Source organism: Zootoca vivipara, chromosome 2 (assembly GCF_965207765.1).
Source record: "Zootoca vivipara chromosome 2, rZooViv2.hap1.1, whole genome shotgun sequence".
NCBI lineage: Eukaryota > Metazoa > Chordata > Lepidosauria > Squamata > Lacertidae > Zootoca > Zootoca vivipara.
Window position 1 is genome coordinate 55605850 of NC_142584.1, and position 25683 is coordinate 55631532.

At 41.6% G+C, this 25683-nt stretch overlaps 1 protein-coding gene across 1 annotated transcript; it reads left to right on the plus strand.

The window, feature by feature from the left end:
• Positions 1-25305, plus strand: CATSPER3 (cation channel sperm associated 3). Its single transcript, XM_035105479.3, has 8 exons — positions 1-483; positions 1608-1761; positions 5812-6051; positions 15786-15968; positions 17834-17974; positions 18843-18962; positions 22700-22857; positions 25027-25305. The coding sequence occupies exons 1-8, from the start codon at positions 128-130 to the stop codon at positions 25121-25123; spliced, it is 1449 nt and encodes a 482-aa protein (XP_034961370.3). The 5' UTR covers positions 1-127; the 3' UTR covers positions 25124-25305.
• Positions 25306-25683: the final 378 nt, after the last annotated feature.

The window sequence follows — 25683 nt, forward strand, 5'->3', positions numbered from 1 at the left end:
GTACATTTGAGCCAAATTTCCTCCAATCATTCCCTGAATGAATGCGGGGAAGTATTTGTCCTGACTCTGAGCAAGTTGGGACTTTTAGGTAACAGTGCTTAGGATTTCTGAATTGTTTGGATCCAAAATGTTTGGATTCATCTTATTGTGTTCCCCATCTTATCGTGTTGTTCCCTACGTCTGTTTCAAATGGGACTGCTATCCTGCACATGCCATTCTAGAACTGTATACTGTATGTGATCTCATAAAGGGAGTGAGACCACATAGAACATTTCATTCTTTTTCAACTAGACTTTCTTGTTCAAATCTCCAGTGCTCCTTAAGGGGCAGGGGGATAAACAGCACCTACATAAGCAAAATTCAGATGGCTGAAAAGATTGCTGTAGAGTTGCCTGAAGAACATCAGCTTATTGACAAGCTATCTTACGAGGTTTTTAAGTCCAAATCTGACGTTGATGTGAAACACTATGTGTGGGGATTCAGGTAAGATTTCAGTTGGTTCATTTTAGCTATACTTCACATGCTGCTTTTTCTTCAGAAGCTGTTCCACAAATGTTGCAGCACGTAATCTAGCCAAATACTGCCTCCTGGCTGGCAGCAGCTTTCCAGAGTCTTGGGCTTAAGCCTTGCACACCATCTCTTATGTGATCCTTTGAAGTGGAAGATGGCAGGGATTGAACTTGGAGACATGTTCTCAACCACAGAGCTGTGTGGCTCCTCTCCCAAACACAGCAGGACAGCTCTTCTGGGGGCAGGTTCTGCTGCAGCTGCAATATGGAACATTGAATGACCCAATCACACCCAATGGAAAGAGACATTGATTCACATGCGTCGAAGAAGACTTACTGAAAGGAGACAAGGCCAGAACAGTAAATCATACAGTACGTTTCCGTGCTGACCTTTAAAGCCCTAAACGGCCTCGGTCCAGTATACCTGAAGGAGCGTCTTCACCTCTATCGCTCTACCTGGACACTGAGGTCCAGTGCCGAGGGCCTTCTGGCGGTTCTCTTCCTGCGAGAAACCAAGTTACAGGGAACCAGGCAGAGGGCCTTCTCGGTAGTGGCACCCGCCCTGTGGAACGCCCTCCCACCAGATGTCAAAGAGAACGACAACTACCTGACTTTTAGGAGACATCTGAAGGCAGCCCTGTTTAGGGAAGCTTTTAATGTTTAATAGATTATTGTATTTTACTGTTTTGTTGGAAGCCTCCCAGAGTGGCTGGGGAAACCCAGCTAGATGGGTGGGATGATAATAATAATAATAATAATAATAATAATAATAATAACCTCTCAGGAGGCAAGGATGGCCATCCACATGGATGGCTTTAAAAGACAAATAGAAAAATTTATGGAGGATAAAGCTATCAATGGCTCCTAGCTTATGGTTGCTATGCTGTGGCAGCCAGAGACACTAATACTTCTGAATGCCAATTGCTGGAAAACCACAGGAGGGGGGAGGGCTCTTGTATTTGGGTTCTGGTTGAGATTTTATCATAAGCTTCTGGGGGACCATTGTGAGAACATGATGCTGGAGTAGATGAGTAGAGTACATTTGGATAACTTAGAATGTTCTGTTTTACAAATTTGTCATTATCTTTCTCTTTCCAGGAGAAAGGACACTGAGCTATATGAGTTCATTGAAACGTTATTCTACCATCCTCTGTTCAAATCAGTTATGATCAGCACCATCACAATCAATGCAATATTTTTGGCTATAGAAACAGATTACAAAGTTCGCTATGAGTCACATTTTTTCCTGGAGGTAACAAGACTCTGATTGCCTGAACTTTTCATTTTTCTCTATTGTTCTAAAGCCACTTTCTCTCTTCCAGAGGAAGAAGAAGGGAATAAACTAGGGGTGGGGGCAGGGGGAGTGTCAAGTACAGAATTTGCCTGGCTCTCTCATTCCTTTCTCCTTTTCTTCTTGACTTCAAGTCAAGATATGAGTAATGCCTTATACTCTTGTCAAGCAAAAACATTAAATTGGTGGAATACCTTATTCATTTTACCTGACACCAGCTTGAATTTAGGAGTAGATCCACTATTAATATTACTCCATAAAGTATGAATTGGAGAAAGTGTAGTATAAATACTATGCCCAAAATTTAGCTTATGTTTGTTGTGCTAGAGCTCAAATGAAAGCCTCAAGTGAATTGTGACTAACAGTTTCAAACATTGAAACAACCCTATACCCATGAGTACGTCCCATTGAACCCAATAGAATTCCACTGTCAGTCATGACCAGCTGAATCAGCGTCTCAGTACTCAAAACATTTCACATACGTAATCTCAACAATGTTTACAATACCCTATATGGTAGGCCAATATTATTATCCCTAAACACTGGTGCTGATGGGTGTCAGATAATAATTTCTCTAATGCTCCTCAGATCGATCTAAGCCATAGATTTTCCATTCATGCACTTAACCACTACACTATGTCAGCTTTTTTACTCTCATTACCACTGCTACTGCAACTATTTGACCCTAGCATTGAACACAGAAGTGACACATTCACTGCTCAGAGAGCTTACTGGTAAGTCAAGGAGAAGTTGAAGGGAGAGGACGAAACAGTTGTTGTTTAGTCATTTAGTCGTGTCCGACTCTTCGTGACCCCATGGACCAGAGCACGCCAGGCACTCCTGTCTTGCACTGCCTCCCGCAGTTTGGTCAAACTCATGTTCGTAGCTTCGAGAACACTGTCCAACCATCTCGTCCTCTGTCGTCCCCTTCTCCTAGTGCCCTCAATCTTTCCCAACATCAGGGTCTTTTCCAAGGATTCTTCTCTTCTCATGAGGTGGCCAAAGTATTGGAGCCTCAGCTTCACGATCTGTCCTTCCAGTGAGCACTCAGGGCTGATTTCCTTCAGAATGGATAGGTTTGATCTTCTAGCAGTCCATGGGACTCTCAAGAGTCTCCTCCAGCACCATAACAGAGAGTAAGGAATAACAAATGTTTAGCAAAAGAGTGGCAGAGGCGAAAATATTAAAAAATAACAATGAGGTAGTGATACACCATAATATTTCCAGCCTGGCCTTTCATCCTGCAGAGGGCCTTCTCGGTAGTGGCACTCGCCCTGTGGAATGCCCTTCCATCAGATGTCAAGTAAATAAACAACTATCCGACTTTTAGAAGATGTCTGAAGGCAGCCCTGTTTAGAGATGTTTTTAATGTTTGAAGTTTTATTCTGTTTTTAATGTTCTGTGGAAAGCCTCCCAGAGTGGCTGGGGCAACCCAGCCAGATGGGTGGGGTAGAAATAATAATAATAATAATAATAATAGTAATAATAATAATAATAATAATAATAATAATAATAATAATAATAATAATGGCTGTCCTTGTTTGTGAATTCCAAAATATTCCTGTGCTGGCTTTGGCTGCTTTAATATTTTACATTACTGAAAAATCTTGTTTATGTTGGGAGAAGAATCTAGCTTAGAATAGTCACAAATGCCCTATCAAAATGGTTTCAAAACTTAATGGCGATGTAATGCAGCAAGTCTGAGCCTTTACTATAAATACTGACAAATCTATCCTGCACCCATTCTAATATATTTTGCACATGTGGTTCAATATATCTCCTGTCTGTACAATAGTTAGGAACATTTGTCAGAAGGTTTATATGAAATGCAACTGATTGCCAAATGTATGTGTAACTTAATGTCTTTACCAAATATTTGAATTTACTATCAGCACTATCTGACAGGAAATCTACGAGTATATTATGCAGCCATGCTCATGCAGTATGTATATCTTTGCAAGGCCTGGGATTTCTAGATAGACTGTCAAAGGGCATCATAGTTCAATGACAGGAGTTATCACATTGAGTGTGCACTTGGAATAGCTGGCTTCTTGCCAATGATGCTGTCTTGCCAAGTCACATGATATTACCCAATCCTGACATGTTCATTGTGTCGTAAGAACATCGTAAGCGCCCTGTTCTCACATTGGCCAACCAGGTGACTATGGGAAACCCACAAACAGGACACAACCACACTAACACTCATGATCCCAGCAACTGGTAATCAGAGCCATACTACATCTGGCTAACACTAGAAGCTACACACACACACACACACACACCCCATGACTAGTACCTCTGATAGCCTTATCTTCCATTAATCTCTCTAATCCCCTTTAAAGCTGTTCATGTTGCTACCGTAGTTATCACTATATATTCTGGTGGCAAATTCCATAACTTAAGCATGTGCTGTATGTCTCTCTGTCATACTCTCTTTCCTCTTCATTGATATCAGAAATCTCAAATAGCCCTAAAGCTGCTGGTAGAATATACAGTGGTACCTCGGTTTACAAACACAATTGGTTCCGGAACTCTGTACTTAACCTGAAGCGTACTTAACCTGAAGCGAACTTTCCCATTGAAAGTAATGGAAAGTGGATTAATCCATTCCAGACAGGTCCATGGAGTACTTAAACTGAAAATACCCAAACCGAGGCGTACTTAAACCGAGCTGTACTGCATACTTAGTATGATGGAAACACCTTTTATCTGACAACTATTTTTGCCCACACTGGTATTCGGTATTGTTAGTGATCTGCCCACCTGCTGATGTTTTGATTGCATTTGTAGGACTCTTCTTTTACAATCGAGCCTGAATAACATTTTGAACTTGAAGTGAGCACACGGTTAATAATTGTTCTCTCATGATTTAGATATCCTCTTGAGAAACACTTATCTTTCACACACGTTGGATGTCTTAACTTACATGAAGTCAAGTCACCTACTGTACACAAACTCTGGGCTTTAATTATCTATCCCTGTGACTTGGTAGCAGAAAGAGAAGTCTGGCTACTGTCAAGAAGTCCATTCAGCACTTGAAGACATTAGAATCATAGAATCATACATTTCCCACCTTCTAATGTCAAGGTTTTGAGAATGGAATAATAATAATAATAAATTGATATTTATACCCCGCCCTCCCCAGTCAAAACCGGGCTCAGGGCGGCTAACACCAATAAAATTACAATAAGACATAAAAGAAAAGAAAACAATTAAAATACAGTTTAAAATACAATATTAAAATTTAAAATGCAGCCTCATTTTAAGTAGTCCATAAATCCAAACCACGAGGGAGGAAAACAACCCTATATAAGTTTGCATGCCCAACTTTCACCTTGGACATTGTGGGAGATGGGGGTGCATTTTGCACTTTAATTACCCTACTTGTGCTACATTCCCAAAACAAAGACATTGTTTATGTCATATATGAAATAGCAGCCTTAAAACCAATGTTAAATGTGCCTTTGCTATTATGTTCTCCTTTCGGCTGATCATTTTGCCTGTTATCATCTTCACATTCATGTGAAGCCACCCAGAGTGGCTGGGGAAACCCAGCCAGATGGGCGAGGTATAAATAATAAATTATTATTATTATTATTATTATTATTATTATTATTGTTGTTGTTGTTATTACTTATGCATCATCTCAAAATAAATTTCAAACATGTACTTTTTCCCATGCGTGAAATTGACCATACCCTATGGGTAATCTTTTGGGGCAAATGTGATTTCCTTGTCTCTTATCTTTCTGACATGCTAGGCCTTTGAACTGTGCCTTTGGCGGAGAGGCAGCAATTCATTTCCCCTCAAAATAATATTTCATACTGAAAATGCTTGTCGGGAAATATTCAGCGTGATTAAGATTAAGATTAAGCCTGATGATAGCCATGTACCTGAAGTTCTTTATTTCTGTAAGAATGAGCCTGTGGTCTACCAAGCAAAAGCCATTTCAGCAGCAACTACACCTTCCCTTGTGGTTCAATCACCAAAATACCTTTGTTCCCTTTTCAGGTAGCAGATCTGATTATTGTGGCCATGTATACAGCAGAGTTCCTGATGAACCTTTACCTGGATCCCATTAATTACTGGAAGGATGGTTATAAGCGATTTGATGCGAGTGTCCTTTTCATTGCTTACCTCCCATACACCATTAATAGAAGCAACCCACAAATGCACCATACTGCAATGATGCTCAAAGGATTCCAGGCACTCCGGGTTCTCAAACTCATCTTCTACAGCCCAGGGATGATGGTAAATGAATGTGGTTTCATGAGTGGTGAAAAAGATGTCAGCTGTAAATACAGCTTGACTGTTCCTCTTCCAAACTGACTTTTCCTCCTTCCCCCACTGAGGATTAATTCCATTCTCTTTTGCTCAGAGGGTGACTCAGATGTGTGAAAAGCACACAGGAAGGAGTTCTTCCTGAAACGGACCACCTCAGGCTGCATTTCTGAATACTTCCCAGTGATTTTGCTTTTGAACGCCTCCCCACACACTGAGATTATTAGCATGAATTTTATTTCATTTGCCCTATTAAATGCCAGTTTTCCATTACAGGGATTTATTCATTTATTTTAAATGTGGGAAAGCTTATGTTAATTCCCATACATTTAAACTGGCCCCAAGTTTCATCAGCAGGGAAGGAAACAAATGGTCTCTGTTTCAGAGTAACAGCACAGTCCTATACATCTCTACTCGGAAGTAAGCCCCATTGAGCTCAAATTGTTCGGGACTGTGTGCTATACTCACTGCTGACATCTGTTGTCAGGATCAGGCAATATTCCTGGTTATTGACATGGTTAAGCTGTGCAAATAAAGTCAACGAACAGGGATTGCCCTTTTTACAGCTGAAACTAAAAATATACAAGAAAGATTTGGAAAATGAATTAATTATCATGAAGTGTTGCATTCTTTTGGTTTCTTTATTTTTGCAAAGGTAATGCAAAATTTCAATAACAGCATAACATTTATCTGTAGTTTAATGATGTCAAGACACAGAGCCTGTAATGGCTGTTATTAATACCACATGACCAGCTTTCATTTTACAAAAGATGTTAAAATCCATTGGCGAAGGATTCTAGGAGATGGTATGAACTGTGTGTTCCCTTCTCCTGCCTGAATTGTGTTTGCCATGTAGAAGGAGCCTGTTCTGTGGATTCTGCATGTCTGGCCTTGTGTTCTTAGCATTTAAAATGCTACTGAGATGTTACTAGGCAGAACCCTCCCTTGATTAGCTCTGGAACAAAATGAAATGAAAACTCTTAAGTGAAAGCAGATCTGTCAACCTCAGCCTGAGCTCTGATTGGCTCGTCACAAGCATGCCCTCTTGCCCTTATGTACAACGTTGATTGATCCATGTCACCAGGGAGTGGTTTGTTGCCATCCTTTCTATCCCGACAGCATGAGAACTTTTACTCTTGCAAGATTGAATGTACTGCCCTCGGCTGTACTTGACGGACAGATTCCACACAATATAATTGTTGTTCTCTTTGACCTCTGGTGGGAGGGCATTCCACAGGGTGGGTGCCACTACCGAGAAGGCCCTCTGCCTGGTTCTCTGTAACTTGGCTTCTCGTAGCAAGGGAACCGCCAGAAGGCCCTCGGCGCTGGACCTCAGTGTCCGGGCAGAATGATGGGGGTGGAGACGCTCCTTCAGGTATACTGGACCGAGGCTGTTTAGGGCTTTAAAGGTCAGCACCAACACTTTGAATTGTGCTCGGTAATGTACTGGGAGCCAATGTAGGTCTTTCGGGACTGGTGTTATGTGGTCTCGGCGGCCGCTCCCAGTCACCAATCTAGCTGCCCCTGTGGAGATGGCAGTACCGAATCGGTGGCGCATTCCCTTCTGGCTTGCCCTCTTTATAAAGACTTGAGGAATGAGATCACCACCCCTCTTTTATTGTCCATTCTATTGTCCATTCCAACCACTGCCATAGTGTCCTTTCTCTTGGCAGATCAAGACGAGCAGGTGACAGCAAAGGTTGCAAGGTTTTTAGCTGGGGCAATCAGAATAAGATCCACTATTTGACTACTGGTTCAAAACCCTAAAACGTATTTTATAAAATCGACTTTTTAATTCTTTTCTTTGTATATCCAGCGGTGTAGCTAGCCGCCTGGCTGCCCGGGGCGGCAAACCCGAAGGCACCCCACTGGAGGGGAGCGGTGCCTGTCGTGCGCATGCATCGCACATCACGACGTGTGACGCACGCATCGTGGCACACAGCACATGCGCGCACAATAGGCATGTGATGCGGCAAACCCTGCGAGCAAGTCACGGAGTGAGGCAGTCCCGGTTGCATCGGGGCTTCTCCTCCATGGTGGTGGCCGCATTGCGCAGCAGCAGCAGCGGCCGTCGGAGGTGGTCAGCCCCGTCCAGCCTGCTGCCCCCCACCCGGCCTGCTGCCTGGGGCAGCACGCCCCCCGCCCCCCCTATTACTACGCCACTGTGTATATCGTATTATTGTTTTATTGCTATGGCCGATGGCTGACACAAATAAAGATTCATTCCTTCCTTCCTTCCTGACAGCATGAGAACCTCTGGGGATGTGGATTAATCAGCATTGTCCACAAGCCTTGCCTCCTACCCTCCTGAACAACCTTGATGGCTTTACATCACCAGTGGGTTCTCATGCTGTCAGGGAAGAGAGAAAGGATGACAGCAACTCATCCTCTCTTGACACGGATCAATCAACATTGTACATAGGGGCGGGAAGCAAAGCTAGTGAAAAGGCAGTCAGGATTCAGATTCAGATTAGCAGATAAATTTTCACTTAGAGTTTGCAACTAGGGGCAACTTCTTTCTGTTTGTTGATTTGTTCTGATTAATATGGTGAGGTCTTATGAGGTCACTTACCTCCAAGGTTTTTAAAAAATGAAATAGGCTTTAACTTCCAAAGACCTGCAAGTGTGTGTGTGTGTGTGTGTGTGTAGTTTCTTTTAATAAATGAAGTCTGGGGTTTTAAAGTCAGATTTCAAAACTTCTCCTTTTATGTTTACAAGCTAAGTGAGTCATATGTCTTTTGTGAGCCCTGTTTTTTCTGCCGCACTGTGTATTATTGTGCCTGTGGATTTAAACCCTCTGATCATGCAATTTTCTACACAACTACCGTATTTACTCAAGCCTAATGTGCTGTTGAATCTAATGCACACCTCAATTTTCAGAACCTTGAAACCAAAAAACGTATTTGCTGGCAAATGTAAATGTGCCATCGAATCTAATGTGCACCTTATTTTTTGCAACGTAATTTGGCCAGAAAAGGCGACCATTAGATTCGTGTAAATACAGTAATTAGCAAACATTTGGGGAGGGGCTCTCTAGAAAAGTTGGGGTGGTCACAACAATAGCTACCAATTTAGGGAGATACTTGATTTTTTAAAACTGGGGACCACCTGAGTTTAGTTGAATAGCCAGCTGAAGCAATTGATAAATGATCTGTTACTCAATTACAACTAGGGGTGGATGAATCTATGAAGGTCCCATGATCTGCACTATATATTTAAAGTGATATCACACCACTTTAATCATTCATGGTTTACACCAAAGAATCAGGAGAACTAGTTTATTCATGGTGTTGAGAGTTGTTAGGAGGCCTCTATGTCCCTCACAGAGCTACACTTTCCAGAATGGTTTAACAATTCCCCTTCCCAGGGAATTCTGAGCTCTATGAGGGAAGAGGGGTATTTTAACAACTCTCATTACCCTTAACAAATTACAGCTCCCAGGGTTATTTGGGGGAAGCAATGACTGTTTAAAGAAGTATGATATGTTTGAAAATGTGTAGTGAAGATTGGGCCCAAATTTGGTTTCTCTTCTTGTCTCGTCTTGTCTTGTCCAACATTAGGTTTGGCTCACCGCCTTTCTGCATAATGGAAATTTGTTGGGAGTGTGCATTTTCCTAATACATACATTTTTATGCAATTTATTTTATTTTTTTTAAAATTATTTTTAATTGAGATTTTTCAAGCAAAAAAAGAAAGAAACTTAATGCAGCATAATAAACATCGTAACTTCAACAATCATATATCATACAAAGAAACCAATGGCAAAAAAGAGAAAAAAAAGAAAAAAAGAATTGACAGTTCATAATCTTATTATTCACAATTCAATAATGGACCTCCTCGAGTACCCTTTCTAACGGTTCATTACTTCTCCATCTTCACAGGTTTCAACCTTTAGTCTCTTATTTCATAACCTACAACCTACATAGTTGCTTAAAATCTCCCTCAGATATCAATTTTACAATACTTTTTATAGTATATTCTAAACTTCTTCCAGTCCTCTTTCATCTTCTCCTCTCCCCGGTCGCGTAGTTTCCCGGTCAGGTCAGCAAGCTCCATATAGTCCAACATCTTCATCTGCCATTCCTCCACTGTAGGTAACTTCGGCGTCTTCCAGTATTTTGCTAATAATACTCTCGCAGCAGTTGTGGCATAAAGAAACAAGTTCCAGTCTTTACTAGGTATTTCTCTTCCCAGTATGCCCAATAGGAAGGACTCTGGTTTCTTAACAAACGTGTTTTTCAACACTCTTTTCAGTTCATTATAAATCTTTTCCCAGAAATCCTTCACTAATGGGCACGTCCACCACAAATGATAGAATGTTCCTTCTGCCTCTTTACATTTCCAACATTTATTGTCCTGGTTATGGTAAATCTTAGCAAGTTTTACTGGGGTCAAATACCATCTATACATAATTTTCATCATATTTTCTCTAAGAACCATACATGCAGTAAATTTCATGTTCTTTTTCCATAACCTTTCCCAATCTTCTATCATGATATTATGTCCCACATCTTTTGCCCAATCTATCATAACCTTTTTTGTCTGTTCGTCTTTCGTATGCCACTGCAACAATAAATTATACATTCTGGAAAGATTCTTTGTCTTTGGGTCTAGCAATTCTGTCACCAACTTGGATTTTTCCAATGAAAAACCATTTTTCTTATCTATTTTATACAACTCATTTATCTGGTGGTATTGGAGCCAATCATCCAAATTACTTCTTAATTGCTTGTATGTCTTTAACTTAAGTTGGTCTCCTTCCTCCACCAGAATATCTCTATACTTGGGCCATCTGGGCTCCATATTCAATTTTTTTTCGAGCCTTAGCTTCCAAAGGTGAGATCCATAGGGGTGTCCTCCTCTCTAATATCTCTTTATATTTATCCCAGACCTTTATCAATGATTTCCTAATTACATGATTTTTAATTCCTTTATTACTTTTAACCTTGTCGTACCATAAATATGCATGCCATCCATATACATTATTGTAACCTTCCAGATCTAACACGTCTGTATTATCCAATAAGCACCATTCTTTCAACCAGCAAAAGGTAGCAGCTTCATAATATATCCTAAGATCTGGTAGGGAAAATCCTCCTCTTTCCTTGCTATCTGTCAACAATTTATATTTAATTCTAGGTTTTTTCCCTTGCCAGATGAACTTAGAAAGTACCTTTTGCCACTCTTTAAAACATTCCACCTTATCGATAATTGGCAATGTTTGAAACAAAAATAACATTTTTGGCAATACATTCATTTTCACAACTGAAATTCGTCCTGACAAGGACAATTTTAAATCTGACCATCTTTCCAAATCTTTCTTAATCTCGTTCCAAACTTTAACATAATTATTTTTATACAGATCCAGATTTTTCGAAGTCAAATTCACCCCTAGGTATTTCACCCTCTTCACAAACATCAGACCAGTGACCTCCTCCAGTTTCTTTTTCTCTTCCAATGTTAAATTTTTATCTAGTATGCAATTTAGGCTAATGTACACATTTCCCCAAGCAATTCTTGTAAGTTATTTTCACTGAAATATTTGCATGTTTATTTTCCCCTAATATATGCATTTATGTGCCCGTTTTTTGGGTTAGATGACTGGATCACAAAAATCAGAGAAGTTGTGAACTGAAGGATTTTAGTTTCCATATAGTTTTGTCAGGAGCAAGAATAAAAAAACCGAATCAAATTTACCCCTGTCCCTTTTTGCATATTGATACAGTCATAAATAAATAATCCATAAATTTGTTTACTTGTAAATTTGCAATATTTAGCCATTATAAATGTATGCAGGAGTGCACATATATGCATATATATATATAGGCACATAAATTCTAACACACTGTGCGCCTAAATACTGTTGACTCATGGTTTTCTCTGGCAACCTTGGAGGTTTAGTTTTCAGTGGGGAGCTAATGTGTGTAGTGGCTGCTCAGCCGCAAGTTTCTGCTTGTCATTAATTGGCTGGGGAAGTTCACCAGAAGTGGGACATTTATAGGCACAAAGCTCTTATAATGATCACTTTTGAGCCTTTATCCCGCTACTTTTGATCTTGGACTTCAGTTATCACCAGGTTTTTATATGCTAATTATCCCGTGTTTCTGGGGGACAAGGTTGGGCCGGGGGTATATAAAACTACCAGCAATTTATAGAAGGTAAATCAGGCATTTCCATTTATCTTTGCTAATAATACTAGAAGAAAGGGATACCCTGTATAAAATTGGGAAGAGAGAAAACTGATTTAATGCAGTGTATAATTAACTGGTGGAAGTCTCTTTTTTCAATGTTGAATTGACACTGTACATTGCATGTGGATATATTGTATACCACCTCAATATTTAACACGAGATGGCACAATATAAATGTTTTTATAATGAAGTAAATAGCCACTTCACTGATGCATATCTGAGAACGCAGAATTGTATAACCTTGAAGCCAAGTTAGTATTTGGGGGGAATAGACACATTTAAGGCTACAATTCTGTGCACACTTACCTTGACGTAAGCCCCATTGAAGTCAATAGGATTTACTTCCCTGAGTAGACATGTAACCTGTGACTCTATAAATGCAACAGCAGACCACTCTTACCTTAGGCCCAGGCAACCCCCCAGGTGCTTAAAGATTCCTCTTTTGAGGAATCATTTGAGGTTCTTTGTAAGGTCCTTTGCATCCTTTGCCTTTGACCATAACATAGGTGAAATATTAGACTTGGGATTTTGGCCCAAAGTAGTGTGACAATTCCCTCTTTGCGTTTTACTGATACTGCCCCTGCCCTGGAAGATGTAGGAGGTTGCATATATCTGTGTGTGCATTATAGTTTATTAACTGCTGCCTAAATTACTTCTTAGCAGAGAAATTGAATTTAAGGCATGAAAAGCATGCAACACCTTCTTAGTATGGTTCCCTTTTATTAATTAAAAACAACAACAACAACCAAACTCATTACAATTTTCTGACTCCCACGTTGGTGCAATAAATTTCCACCTTGAGGATATAATTTCCTCGTTGGTCTTCCACACAGAGAAGTTGTGTTAAAGAACAATCCTGATGGCGATGCATGCTCTGTTTATCTGCCTTTTGGTTTGAAATTAAACGTTTAGAATGCCCAGTTCTGAAAACGACCTTTTAGGACGATTTACTGAGGATTAATCTCCAAGCAGTTTACAAGATTGAGAGGCACAAAGCCTCTTCTTAACGACAGGAACCGCTGTGAATTTTTGAAGCCGTAGATGAGGAATGTAAGGATGGATGTGAGGGTAGCAAAGTTATTGGATGCCAGTATTCAAGGGGTGCTTGCGGGCCTGTTGCTACCACCGGCATTTTACAGCTCTCCTTAAGGGAGGCTGACTTTTTAAAGATTGTATCCAAATCCCTGATTGACTGGAGCACCATGACATTGCTTTATAAAAACATCCCATGCTGTGGAGTGTAAATGGGTTTGTTCCTTCTCCTCATTTTGAGGGCCAGTTCTATTGCCATGATTAAGAGCCTGATCGTGCAGGGTGCTAAGCCCCCCTCCTTTTGTGGGGGCATTTATTTATTTATTTGCATATCACTTTTAAAGGCATTATCCTTCCATGTGTCCAGGCAGGGAAACCTTTTTTCTGCGCCCCTGCCCTTGGTCACTACACCAGTCCAGCATTATGGATTCTTTTGGACTACAATTCCCATCACCCCGACAACTGGTCTTGCTAGCTAGGAATGATGGGAGTTGTAGTCCAAAAAAACAAACAAAACCCCCCAAACAAACAGCTGGCAGCCCAAGTTTGGGAAACACTGATCTAGAGTAATAAATGGCTAGACCAACAACAGCTTGAAAGTGGGAGACATTAGCTCCCTGCATCTTGGCCATCAGTTACTGGGAGTGTGAATAGAGTCTAAATAATCCATTGTGTGGAGGTAGCCAATATTTTATAGAGTGGCTTGAATCTAAAAGACACACTGGCATGAGTGGAAGACACTTCTGTTTCTGCAATTTCTGATAATCCCCCCTCTCACTACACCACTTCATGAACTGTTCCTGAAAGTCACCTGACCCTCAAAAGTAGATTTCAGCACAATCAACACAAAGGAGGTGGGAAAGGAAAGGCCCATTATGCAAGCCCAAATCTGCTTGCGGTTCTCTGAAAGAAAGATGTCCTGCTTAGCACCAGGAGTATAGCTGGAGTAACTGATGCTTCCCTAACCTGAATTACTAACCCCATGTAGACTTGTCACAGTAAGAAGGGAAGTAATAACTTCTCAATCCCACATAGAGTTGTCACAATCAAAAGGGAAGTAGTTACTTCTCAAGGAACCTTCCTTCCATAACAAAGCCACTACAGTACTGTTGACTGCATGCATCAGTAATGTTTATTATGAAGCAGATGTGGGTCTTGTTGGTCTTTTCACTACGAGAACTCCTGCTTAATATGCCCCTAGAGGAAGCACCGAAAAGCACAGGGTCACTGGGTAAGAACTCTAAACAGAATGAACTCATAAAGTGCTACAAAAATTACATCAGAATGTACACTAGACTCTCTGAGGAACGGATGGGAATACTGACTTGGGAATACCGCTTGAGTCAGACTGTTGGTCATGGATCTTGGCCAAGATCACAAACATTTCTATTAACTCAAAACTACAGAAGACTCCGCACTGCTTGAGTATTATATTACTCCAGAGACTGACTAAAGAATGGGCTGGCTGCCTTCCTTTCACTACAGAAACCATACCGATGCCAAATACAAATGCCAAAGGGGTTCTTATATAATCTGCTGGTCCTTTTAAGACAAACATCTGTGACTGCCAACACTGTCTCATACTTCAGATCCCAAATCCATTTGTTGGTCTGTTCAGGTGTCAGTTCCTGGTTAGTGGGTTTGTGCAAAGCCAGGATAAGATGCTCATCTGCCTCTCTCGCGTGGCAAAGGAATTTGCTTTGTGCTGTTAGATCAAGGCTATAGTCAGTTTGGCAGTTTCCATGCCTAGTAGAAGGACTTGTAACTGGTGTCAGTAACTCCAGATGCAGCCATGTCTCAGACTCAGAACGCTGTACCTGGGAAGCCATTCTTCAGTACAAAACACAAGTACATGGTGTCATTTGTGAATGATCCCCATGGTTGGATTTTGTCACATAGCAAATAAAGAAAGGCTGGGCTCTTCACTCTTCGCCCTGCAGCCCTTGTGGCCCCAAAGCTCTGTTCAGGGGCATTGGGGGGACACCTCCAGAACAGCAGGAGTAACAGCACAGGGGGCTGCAGGGGAAGGGCAATACTGGTGAGATTTTGGATCTTCCCATTGGTGAGATCCTTTGCTGAATGAAAGGAGCTCTTCCATTGCAGAAGCCTAGTTAGGATCCAAGCCGTGATCCACATCTGGAAATGGGTCAAGCGAAAGCAACCCTATTAGATGAGTGGAAGTCATTCACAAATGAATGCTATGTGTGCTGCTGTTTTGTTCCTCTGGAATCAGTTATCAAATGCAAAATGGGACAAAAGGCCTGGAATAAATTTTAGGACTGCTGGTTCTTTTTGAGTGCATCCGCCCATGTTAAGGCATGCCCTGCCACTGATGGCTTCACTCCATGAAACCGAAGCTGTGATTGAAATGGAAAGGAAGATCCCCAACCATACTTCCTACCCGATTTTTTTTTAAATAAACTTTTTCCTTCACATAATGTAAATTGGATTCACTTGCTTTTCTTTTCTCCCTCTTCCCAGGTCCTGGTGGCAGCCCTGGCCGAAACTGCAAAAAATGTGATTTACGTTCTCGTGCTGTTGTTCCTGCTCATGTTTATCTTTGCAATTCTGGGTCATGGTTTGTATGGAGACCCCGACCACGGAGACACACGTAACTGGGGCACCCTAGCAGCTGCCTTTTTCACTCTTTTCAGTTTAGTGACGGTAATGATCCATTCTCGGTCAGCTCTGTCCCACATTGCTTTTATATAATGGCAAAATCAACTTGAATAGAAATTATTTCAGAGTGTAACTAGGTCTAGATTGAAACAAACAAACAAAAATTCTTCCAGCAGCACCTTAGAGACCAACTAAGTTTGTCATTGGTATGAGCTTTCGTGTGCATGCACACTTCTTCAGATACCATGCATGCACACGAAAGCTCATACCAATGACAAACTTAGGATATTTTTTTATTTTTTGTTTCGACCACGTCAGACCAACATGGCTACCTATCTGTATCTAGGTCTAGATCTGTTATGTTTCAAGGTTTTTTCTTATTTTAAGGACAAAGGTAGTTTCAGGGAATGGTCTACTTAAGCTGAGGAACATTGTTCTCTGGATGGTTGTTTAAGCTTTCCCCTTGCCATTGTTTCACTCATTCAAAAGTCCTCCTTAGAGATGCTGTTTGCCCCATAAAGCAAAACATGCTGGTATCACACTGTGCCACACTTGAGTGTGTCTTCAGTGCAGCTATTTTTCAGAAGAATGTAGAGTGGGTGCAGTTTGCATCTCATCCCCATCATTATCCCTGATAAGTATTTTGCTAATGAACCTAATTTTCCTGCAACATTCCCCACAATATCTGGACAAACTTTGAGAACGGTTTTGTGGCTTCTCTCCCCCAATAATCAATTGTTACACCCCCCCCCCCCCAATTTTTATCTTTGTGCACATATAGTGCAAACACACCAAGATCAGCCCCAGAACAAAGAGGGGTAAATAATGTGAAATGGGACAAGGACAACAGCATGATCAAGATCTCAGAGACGATCATGATTGCCCCAAACAATTCCTGCATGAAGCAGTGGGTTGGGCTGATTACCGCCAAAGGACCTTCTGATTCTGTCAAATTACTATTAATTAGTAAGAGCAGTTGTTTTAAATCTGAAAGCATAGGCATGGATCAGGGTGTGTGTGTGTGTTGGGAAGAATGTATTGCATTGAGGAAGGCAGAAAGGCAAGAAAACCAACCAAACCAAGCCTTCAGTCTTGTTAATTTCTTTGCTGCCACCAGGTCAACATCTTCTGCCACCTCGGGCCCTCAGCCACCTGCACTAAAACAGACTTCTAAGCTTTCCCCTATACCATAGAGTGGTCTGGCATTTAGCTGTGGGGTGAATAACAAGATCACAGACCATTCCCACCCCCCACCCCCCAAAAACCAAACCCAACCTTTAATTAAGGTTTTTAGTAAAGCAGTATTAAACAGCTTGTGAGGAAATTATTTTAGATTTTTTTAAAAAAAGTTATAGAGATAAATGTACCTGAGATAAATGTACCTGTTCTAGACTGTTCCCCTAACCAAGCAAATGCTTATGAATCTGTATCCCCCTGCTTATATGGGTTCTTCTGTGCCCATATGCTGACTCGTTCTGTTGTAGTGCCCCTTTGAGCTGCCGGACATTTTCTAGTGTTCCAGCACTGTTAGTGTTTCAACCTTTTTGCTCTCTTGCAGCTTTTCAACTGCTCAAGTCTCTATCTCTTCTCATCTTTTCAGTTAACTACGCTATTTTCCAACTCAACTTATGTACAATATTGTCACGCCTCTTCCCAATCTTTTAGCCAATTGGAAGGAGAGAAGATTCTTGGTTAAGTTTCTATCTCCCATAATTGCCAGGTTCCTCTGTGCAGAGCTTTCCCCTGTGTACATTTAACCTTCTTCAGAACTTTTACCCCTCTTGTCCAGAAAAGCCTCTAATCGGATTTTACAATCCGAGTCTTACAACCCCAAATTAAATCACTGTGATTTATATGAAACTCGGCTGGTTCTTCTTTAGAGTTTAATGACTGATCTGATGACCTTTCAGGTGGATGGCTGGACAGACCTGCAGGATGAACTGGATGCCAAAAAATTTGTTTCAAGCCGGACATTCACAATAGTGTTCATTCTCCTTGGATTTTTTGTGTTTTTCAATATGTTTATTGCAGTTGTTATCATGGATATTCAGGTAACTTGTCTTTGTGTGGCAGAGATAGCAATTTTATCTTTGTATAAATTCATTTGTTTGATAACCAGCACTTACTGAGTACCCATAAAACCGCTATGCATGTGAACTATTTGTGACTGAAAGTCTGCCTATTTAGTCTAAATCCTATGTTTAATTAAATCCTATGTTTATTTTTCCTCCAATTTAGGCATACCTCTTATCTATATACTGCAAAATGAGTACAGTATAGTGACACACGTGATTTAGATCTGTCACAGCCCTACTGCAAGCTGAAAAGTCTTGTGGGACAAACATTAACACCAAAAGTGTATACAGTTGTATCTTGGAAGTCGAATGGAATCCTTTCCAAAAGTCCGTTTGACTTCCAAAACGTTGAGAAACCAAAGTGTGGCTTCTGATTGGCTGCAGGAAGCTCCTGCAGCCAATTGGAAGCCACAGAAGCCCCGCTGAACACTCACTTCTAGGTTTGCAGCGTTTGGGAGCCAAAACGTTTGAGTACCAAGGCGTTCAGGATCCAAGGTACGACTGTATAAACAGTTACTTTAAATATACTGATGCTGTTACTTCTGCAGAATGATTTATCACTGTTTTGGTATGAAGTACAAGGGATATGGTTATCAACTGGGCTGCTCTACTATACAAAGTAGAACAGTTTGTCTACCAGTAATGAATGCTGATTAATGGGATATCCAAGGCAGAGGATCACCTTGGCTCTGCACTTAAGGAGGCAGGGAAGGATGTAAGGAGAGCGATTACACATACCTTATTCTTTTACTGGGTTGAGAAAATAAAATTTCCTGACTATGTAGTAAATGAACAGGAGCTTTGCCTCAATATATTCCATCACCCTTTGTTTCGATACAACCAGGGGTCAACTGACGAATATGAGCAAAAGCTTAAAGCAGAGAGACATGCTGCTCTGATAGCAAAAAAGAAGGCCATTCTGAAAAGACAACTGGGCGAAATAAAGGAAGTACTGCATCAGCAGGTTAGCACATAATAATGTTACGTTGCATTAAGGGCATACTTTTTAGTAGATGTTTCCCATTCAGTTGGCCTCCATTAATTCACAATGAATGAATAACCAACCAGGAATATTATAACCCACCTGTGGAGAATTTTAAAAGTAAACCAAGTTGTAGATTTTCACATCATTTAATGCTCAGACTGAAGTTGTTCGTTTAGCTTATAAAGTGGGAAAGCCACAGCTGTGCTCCATTCTGTGGGCCACAGAGCCCAATGCTGTACAGAATATTGGGTCCAGAGAGAACATTATACCTACCTTTCAAGCTATAAAATCTAAATAGACTATTGAAATTGTCCGAGCCTATTCAAGTGTTAAGTCTTGTAGCTGGTTAGGGCTGAGATTGTTACATCTCCTGAATGAACTAGCTATGGCTTATTAATTTTAGTTAATAGGCTTTTGGACCACTTTTAAGGCAATATTGCATCCCAAAGCAGATATACAACTACATATCCTTAAAACCCAAGAACAAAACTATTTAAAACAATGCAGATATCCAGTTCTATTCCCAAAATATACTAGCTTGCATACCAGAAAAGAAGTGGCTCACCTAACTGAAGAACAGCATTCATTATTCTAGATTGAAAAATTGTTATTAAGGCCTGTTTAAAATTAGTGAGGGATGAAGCCTTGAGCATCATAGCTGCCAAGTTTTCCCTTTTCTCGTGAGGAAGCCTATTCAGCATAAGGGAAAATCCCTTAAAAAAATGGATAACTTGGCAGCTATGTTGAGCATCTGTGGCAGAGAGCAAGGAAGGCAGGTCCCCTCTGCCGCTGGATGAACTGTAGTATCCAATTCCCAGCTTTTGTTTTTATTTTTTCCTGTTTCAGGCATCTGTAAAACCCGAGATGTGGTGCAACATGCATTTTCCTTTGTTTTGTGAGAAACTAACCCGCTCCCACCTTTAGGTGTTCTTGGCCAATGAATGAAGTCATAGCAGTGACTGACATTTAAGAAACCAGATCTAGACAATTAGACAAAGAGAAGGCTAGCTACCACCATTAAGTCTCCAGAACTATCAGAAACAGAGGTGTAGCCAGGATCAAAACTAGGGGGGGGGCAAGCCATGGTCACTCAGGGGAGGGGCCACGAAGTGGGAACGTGGGCAGGGCTACAGGGCCAGTGGGCCCGAAGACATCGTGGCGGCAGCGGCCACCTTGTGCTTCTGGGGCTGGCAGCGTCGGCGGCTACCCTGCTTGGCTGGAGAGGACGGGAGGGTCGGGAAGGGGAGAGGGGGTGGCAGGGCGGGTGAGGGCGAGGCGAGGCACGGCCGCAGCCACGACGGCTCCGAGGCGTTGCTGCATATCAGCATAATATTTCAACCATGTCGTGGGTTCCAGCCCCACCTTAGGAAAAAATGCCTGCATTGCAGGGAGTTGGACTAGATGACCCTTGTGGTCCCTTCCGACTACAATTCTATGATTCTATTGATATATTACCATAGCATATGCATCATTCTGCTTTCTTGAATTGTCCTCCTCCTAGGCATAGCAGCCAACTAGAGGCCTAGGTGCCCCCCCCCAATTACTGGTAAATACTGTATTTGAAAGAGTCATCCCCCCATGTTGATGGGCTTTCTATGTGGGGCTTATCTGCCCCCCCCCGTATTTTATTAAGGATGGAAGAGGGAGGGAAGGAAGGAAGAAATAGAGAGAGGGATAACTCACATTTGCAGCAAGAGGAAGATACCGGTATGCCTGTACAGGAGCCTTGTAAGCAGCTTTCTCTTTGCTTGATTTACAGCAGGCACGTCCAACAGGTAGATTGTGATCTACCAGTAGATCACTGGATGTCTGTGGTAGATCACTGCTAGATCACTGGCACCCCTAAAAAAAGCTCACCCAAAATTTTCCTCCTCCCTAAAAAAAGCTGAACTATGACCTGAAGCCCTAAACAAAAATGGGCCTCCCTCCCTCCTAAAAGAAGCTCAACAAGTTTGACCTAACCCCCCCAAAACAGGGCTTCCCTTCCTTAAAAAAACTCAACAGCTTTGACCTGAACCCCCCACAAGGGGGTAGATCACTCCCAGTTTTTAACTCTGTGAGTAGATCAGAGTCTCTTGGGAGGTGGCCACCCCTGATTTACAGTATACAGATGCAGGAGGAGGGGCAGACTGGAACACCACTGCTTTTTAGAAACATCACTGTGTCTATCAAAGCTACAGCCCCCCCTTTTCTTATTCACTTCCTTTTAGCCTTGCAGAGCCACCTTAGTCAAATGGAATCCTCTGCACCCTCGTTAAATCGCCAATAGAACTCTTAATGCGATCCCTGAATGCTCATTAACAATCAGAACAGTAGGGTGAAGTGGTGAGCTATCAAATCCTGCCTGAAAGGCTTTCTGCTCCATTGTCTTAACTGCTTAACTACCGGTAGCCACTTTGCTTTATTTATTTGATGTGTTTTTGTTACAGCTGTGTCCACCCCCCCCAGCAAGCGGAGACTGAGCTGCTCTCGCTAAAGCAAAGCCCTTTCCACTTCAGTTTTTGGAGGGGAAAAGTGCTGGTTATGGTCTGTAAAATACATTATTTTTTTGCTTCTGGGGTGGGGACAGCTGCCCCCTCCTGCCCCCCGCCTACGCCCATGACCAGAAATGGTAGACCTGCTATCTCATGCTAATTATGTATGTTTATTTATCCCCTGCCCCGCATATGAAACATTCCTGCAGATGCCCATGGATAGAGCTTGCCTCACTTGGACTCAAGTTCCATAAATTGGGAAGTGTACAGTATTTCTTAAGCTTATAATTTATACATACACATCCCTTACTCACACATTCACTCATCATATCTTCATATGAAATCTGAAGGACCCTACACAGGGCTTTTTTTTTTCAACCGGAACTCAGTTTTGGCACACCTCAGGTGGGCACCATTGCCATTAATAAGAGAACAAGGGAGGCATTCGTGGTGAGATCCGGGCACCTCTTTTTCTAGAAAAAAAGCACAGATCCTACAGATTTTGGAAGGCATCCAGAAAGGGGGTCATGCAGGGATGCAGGGAACTCCTTGGGAAACATGGTGCTCAGCCTCTTCCTAGATGTCTGTGACTCCTCCCTGACTCCTCCCAAGCAGTCTCAGTAATGGAGTATGGACAAACTTTGTAAAGTTTCTAAAGGGCTGCCCATATGGCGCCCTTTTTAAATTCCACAAAACTTCTCCCAGAAATTTAGGGATAAGATGGACCAGTCCTGATCTGGATGTGACTTCTGTTACTTTAAAACATAGGTGGGGCACCTCAAGCCTGAGGTCCACATGCAGCCCTCAAGTTACCATTATCTGGCCCTCAGAACATTTTCCAGGCCGCACTCCTCCCAGGCCACGCTTTGCACCCTAAATGTTTGTGGCTGACTAGAATGTGCTCTTGAACTCTGATAATGCCTTGTGCTTGTCTCTATGGAGGACAGAGGGGATATGTGAGTTTGTGTAGAAACTAGCGTCCCATTCAAAGGTAAGCATTCACATTTTTCTCTCTGCCTCCTTTCCCCTCTGGCCCTGCCCATCACTGCTCTATGGGCACCAGAAGGTTGTCCCCTGGGCCCTACACCTCTGCTTGCTTTAAAACATCAAAAAACTTGCCCCCTTTCCAATGTTGCTTATTTGGTATTTGTGGAAGTTACTGGGCAGTACAACCAGATCTGTGAAGCCGAACGTGGCATTGTAGCACTGACGTTAAACCGGTTGCCTGTCTTTTCACACCAGAAATCATCAGAATATAGAACCTTTGATGAAATGGTGGAAAGTTTTAAGAAAACCCTGCTTCACACAGATCCCATGATCTTAGAAGATTTTTGTTGCAGCCTGCCATTCATCGATCTATATTTGTCATCTTTGGATCGTCAGGATGCCACAATTTATAAGTATGCAACACTTCCTAAGTATAAGAGTTAGATCACGTTCATGTTAATGGTTATTTCACTGCAGCAAATGTTAATTAGTTTAAATCCTTAACACTCCTTAACTCCTGTACTGTTTGTACTGAGATCTACTGTAACTGAAATGTTTTTTTTAAAGTGTGTGGCATTGTTTCCTAAATACTGTGAAGTTAAGGAATTCTGAATGTTGGTGGGTAATGGTATGATTGAATGCTTCCGAGGGGGCAAAAGCATTCCTTGCATGCAGAAAGCTAGAACTTCAAGAAGAAAGGTTCTGGGATAATCTTCCCAATCTTTCCAAATGCAAGGAGTTTTTGAAATGGAAGGCAGTCTAATGTTTGAAATGGTCTTGCCTTAGGAGAGGTGTAAAACATTGGTTTTTTGTGTTTTTGAATCAGCACTCCGAGAGAAAACCATGTTTAACAGCTTTGCAATGACAGGACCATTTCAAACATGTAAAAATGGCAAGAACAGAAGCTTCCCAGTTAGGGAATTTCTGTTCAAAACAAGGAATGAATGAAAAAAGTGCATTGTAGACTTGTTCCTAACAAGTGCATGAACAATATAGAAGGCACAACTTCCTGAATAAGCCCTACTAAAATACCTCAATACTGGCCATTTGGAGGTAGAAGAATGAAGCTTTGGAAATGACTAAAGAGCACATTTGAATATTTTGTCACATTTTAAACTCTTGTTTTGCCAACTGATATGTATGGATCTTGTTATAATTTGTTCCTACTGATGAAAATGTGGCAGGCCTTTGGAGAAGACTTAAGAGGCTGAATGTAAGAAGCCACTGGGGCTGTTTTTTGCACCTTGAAAACATTGCTTCCAGGATCCAAAAATCTGTGATTGTGTAAATCTCTGTGTGATGAATATTATATTGTTCTTTATTTTAAAATAATTCTAAGCTGCTTTTATATTTAATAAAATGCATCAACTGACTTGCTAAAAACAACAATACTATCACTCAAAGCAGCAGAAAGAAGCAATAAATACAATTTTAGACTAAGGGGATCAATATATAAACTCACACCATCCATACAATACATCTGCTTTGTGTGCTGAAGGTCTAGGTTCAATCCTGGGCATCTCTAGGTAGGACTGGGAAACATTCCTGTCTGAAACTCTGAAAGGTTGCTGCCAGTCAGTGTAGACAATACCAAACTACATGGAGCAATGTGAAGAGTTCCCAAATGCCGTCTCCAAACTGAGTAAATGGGCAGTAAAAAGGGAAAGGCAGTTCAACGTAAGCTAGTGTAAATTGAAGCATGTCAGGGAGGGGGAATCCCAATGAGGTCTGAACTGATGGTGACTGACTAGGAGTGAGGCTTGGGGTTGTAGTGGATAGCTCAATCAAGATGTTGACTGAGTGTGTGGCAGCAGTGAAAAAGGCAACTTTTGTTAGGGATCATTAGGAAAGCGATTGAAAATAAAACTTCCATGATCGTAATTCTGTTATACAAATCTAATGCACAACAGCACTTGGAATATTGTGCTCAGTTCTGGTTGCCTCACCTAAAAAATAAAAAGCCTGTGGAGTTGGAAAAAGTCCAGAAAAGGACAACCCAAATGATCGAGGGGATGGAGAAACTTCCCTGTGAGAAAAGGTTACAGCGTTTGGGACTTTTTGGCTTAGAGAAAAGGAGAGTGATAGAAGTTTATTAAAAGTGGCTAGAGGAACTTTTTCTCCCTCTCTCCTAACATGATAACTCCTGGACATCCAGTGAGGCTGAATGCTGGAAGATTCAGGACAGATAAATGGAAACACTTCTTCCCACAGTTAAACTATGGAACTTGCACCTGCAGGAGGCAGTCATCACTACTAACTTGGATGGCCTTAGAAGAGGATTAGATAAATTCATGGGGCATCAGGACTGCCAACAGCTACTAGTCATGATGGCTATGCTCCACCTCTGCAGTGTGCCTCTGAATAGTGGTTTCTGGGAATCTCAGGGAGGGGAGAGGGCTCTTCTGCCTGGGTCCTGCTTGTGGGTTTCACACAGGCACCTGGTTGGCCACTGTGAGAACAGGATGCTGGACTAGATGGGCCACGGGTCCACTGACCCAGCAGGCTGTTCTTATGTTCTCAAGACCTGTTGTAGCATCATGAAATGATCATTGCATGTTTTTTTGCTTGCTTTCTCATTCCAGGCTGCAAAAATTGTATTATGAAATTGTTGCCGTTTTGACTAATATGCTGCAAGAATCAGAGGATAAGCCTTTGCAGTGGCTGCAGAATCGTAGGTGAAGACCTGAGTTTCCTGCTACCTAATGGAAAAGTTTTTTTTTCCCTTTTTGAAAAAATCTCATGCATGTTCCTTAGCAATTAGCAAAATGAATGGAAGAACTTCCATGAACTTCCAGCAGACCTAGAATTTTACTTTGTTCGTATTCACATCATAGGAAATATAAACATAATTTGGCTGCTTTGCTAATGCATCCTTGTGTTTGCGGCTGTATCTCTTTCCATCTTTATAGGCTTAGGTCAAACTGTTAGATCATATTGTGTGATTTTTCCTGAGGCCATGTGGTAGCTTTTAACTGGTAAACCCAGATGGGTTGCAAACTAATGGAGTCATTCTGTGTGTGCAGGAGAGTTTTTTGGTCGCTGTGGGGAAGGGGAAGGATCCCATGATTGTGTGCAAAAAAAATTTCTCACAGCACAGGGCCTGGGCCATGACGACCACCTAGAGCAGCCTTCCCCAACATCTAGTGGCTTCCAGATGTTTTGGACTACAAGTCCCATCAGCTCCAGTCAGCATGGGCCACAGTCAGGGATGGTGGGAGTTCTACCCCAAAACAACCGGA

What these genes read in the sequence shown, in the direction of transcription:
- CATSPER3 (XM_035105479.3), top strand. Translation starts at nt 128, where the DNA reads ATGTTTGGATTCATCTTATTGTGTTCCCCATCTTATCGTGTTGTTCCC. An exon ending in CACTATGTGTGGGGATTCAG is followed by an intron (nt 484 to 1,607) that starts GTAAGATTTCAG and finishes TTCTCTTTCCAG; the next exon opens with GAGAAAGGACACTGAGCTAT. An exon ending in CTCTTTTCAGTTTAGTGACG is followed by an intron (nt 15,969 to 17,833) that starts GTAATGATCCAT and finishes ATGACCTTTCAG; the next exon opens with GTGGATGGCTGGACAGACCT.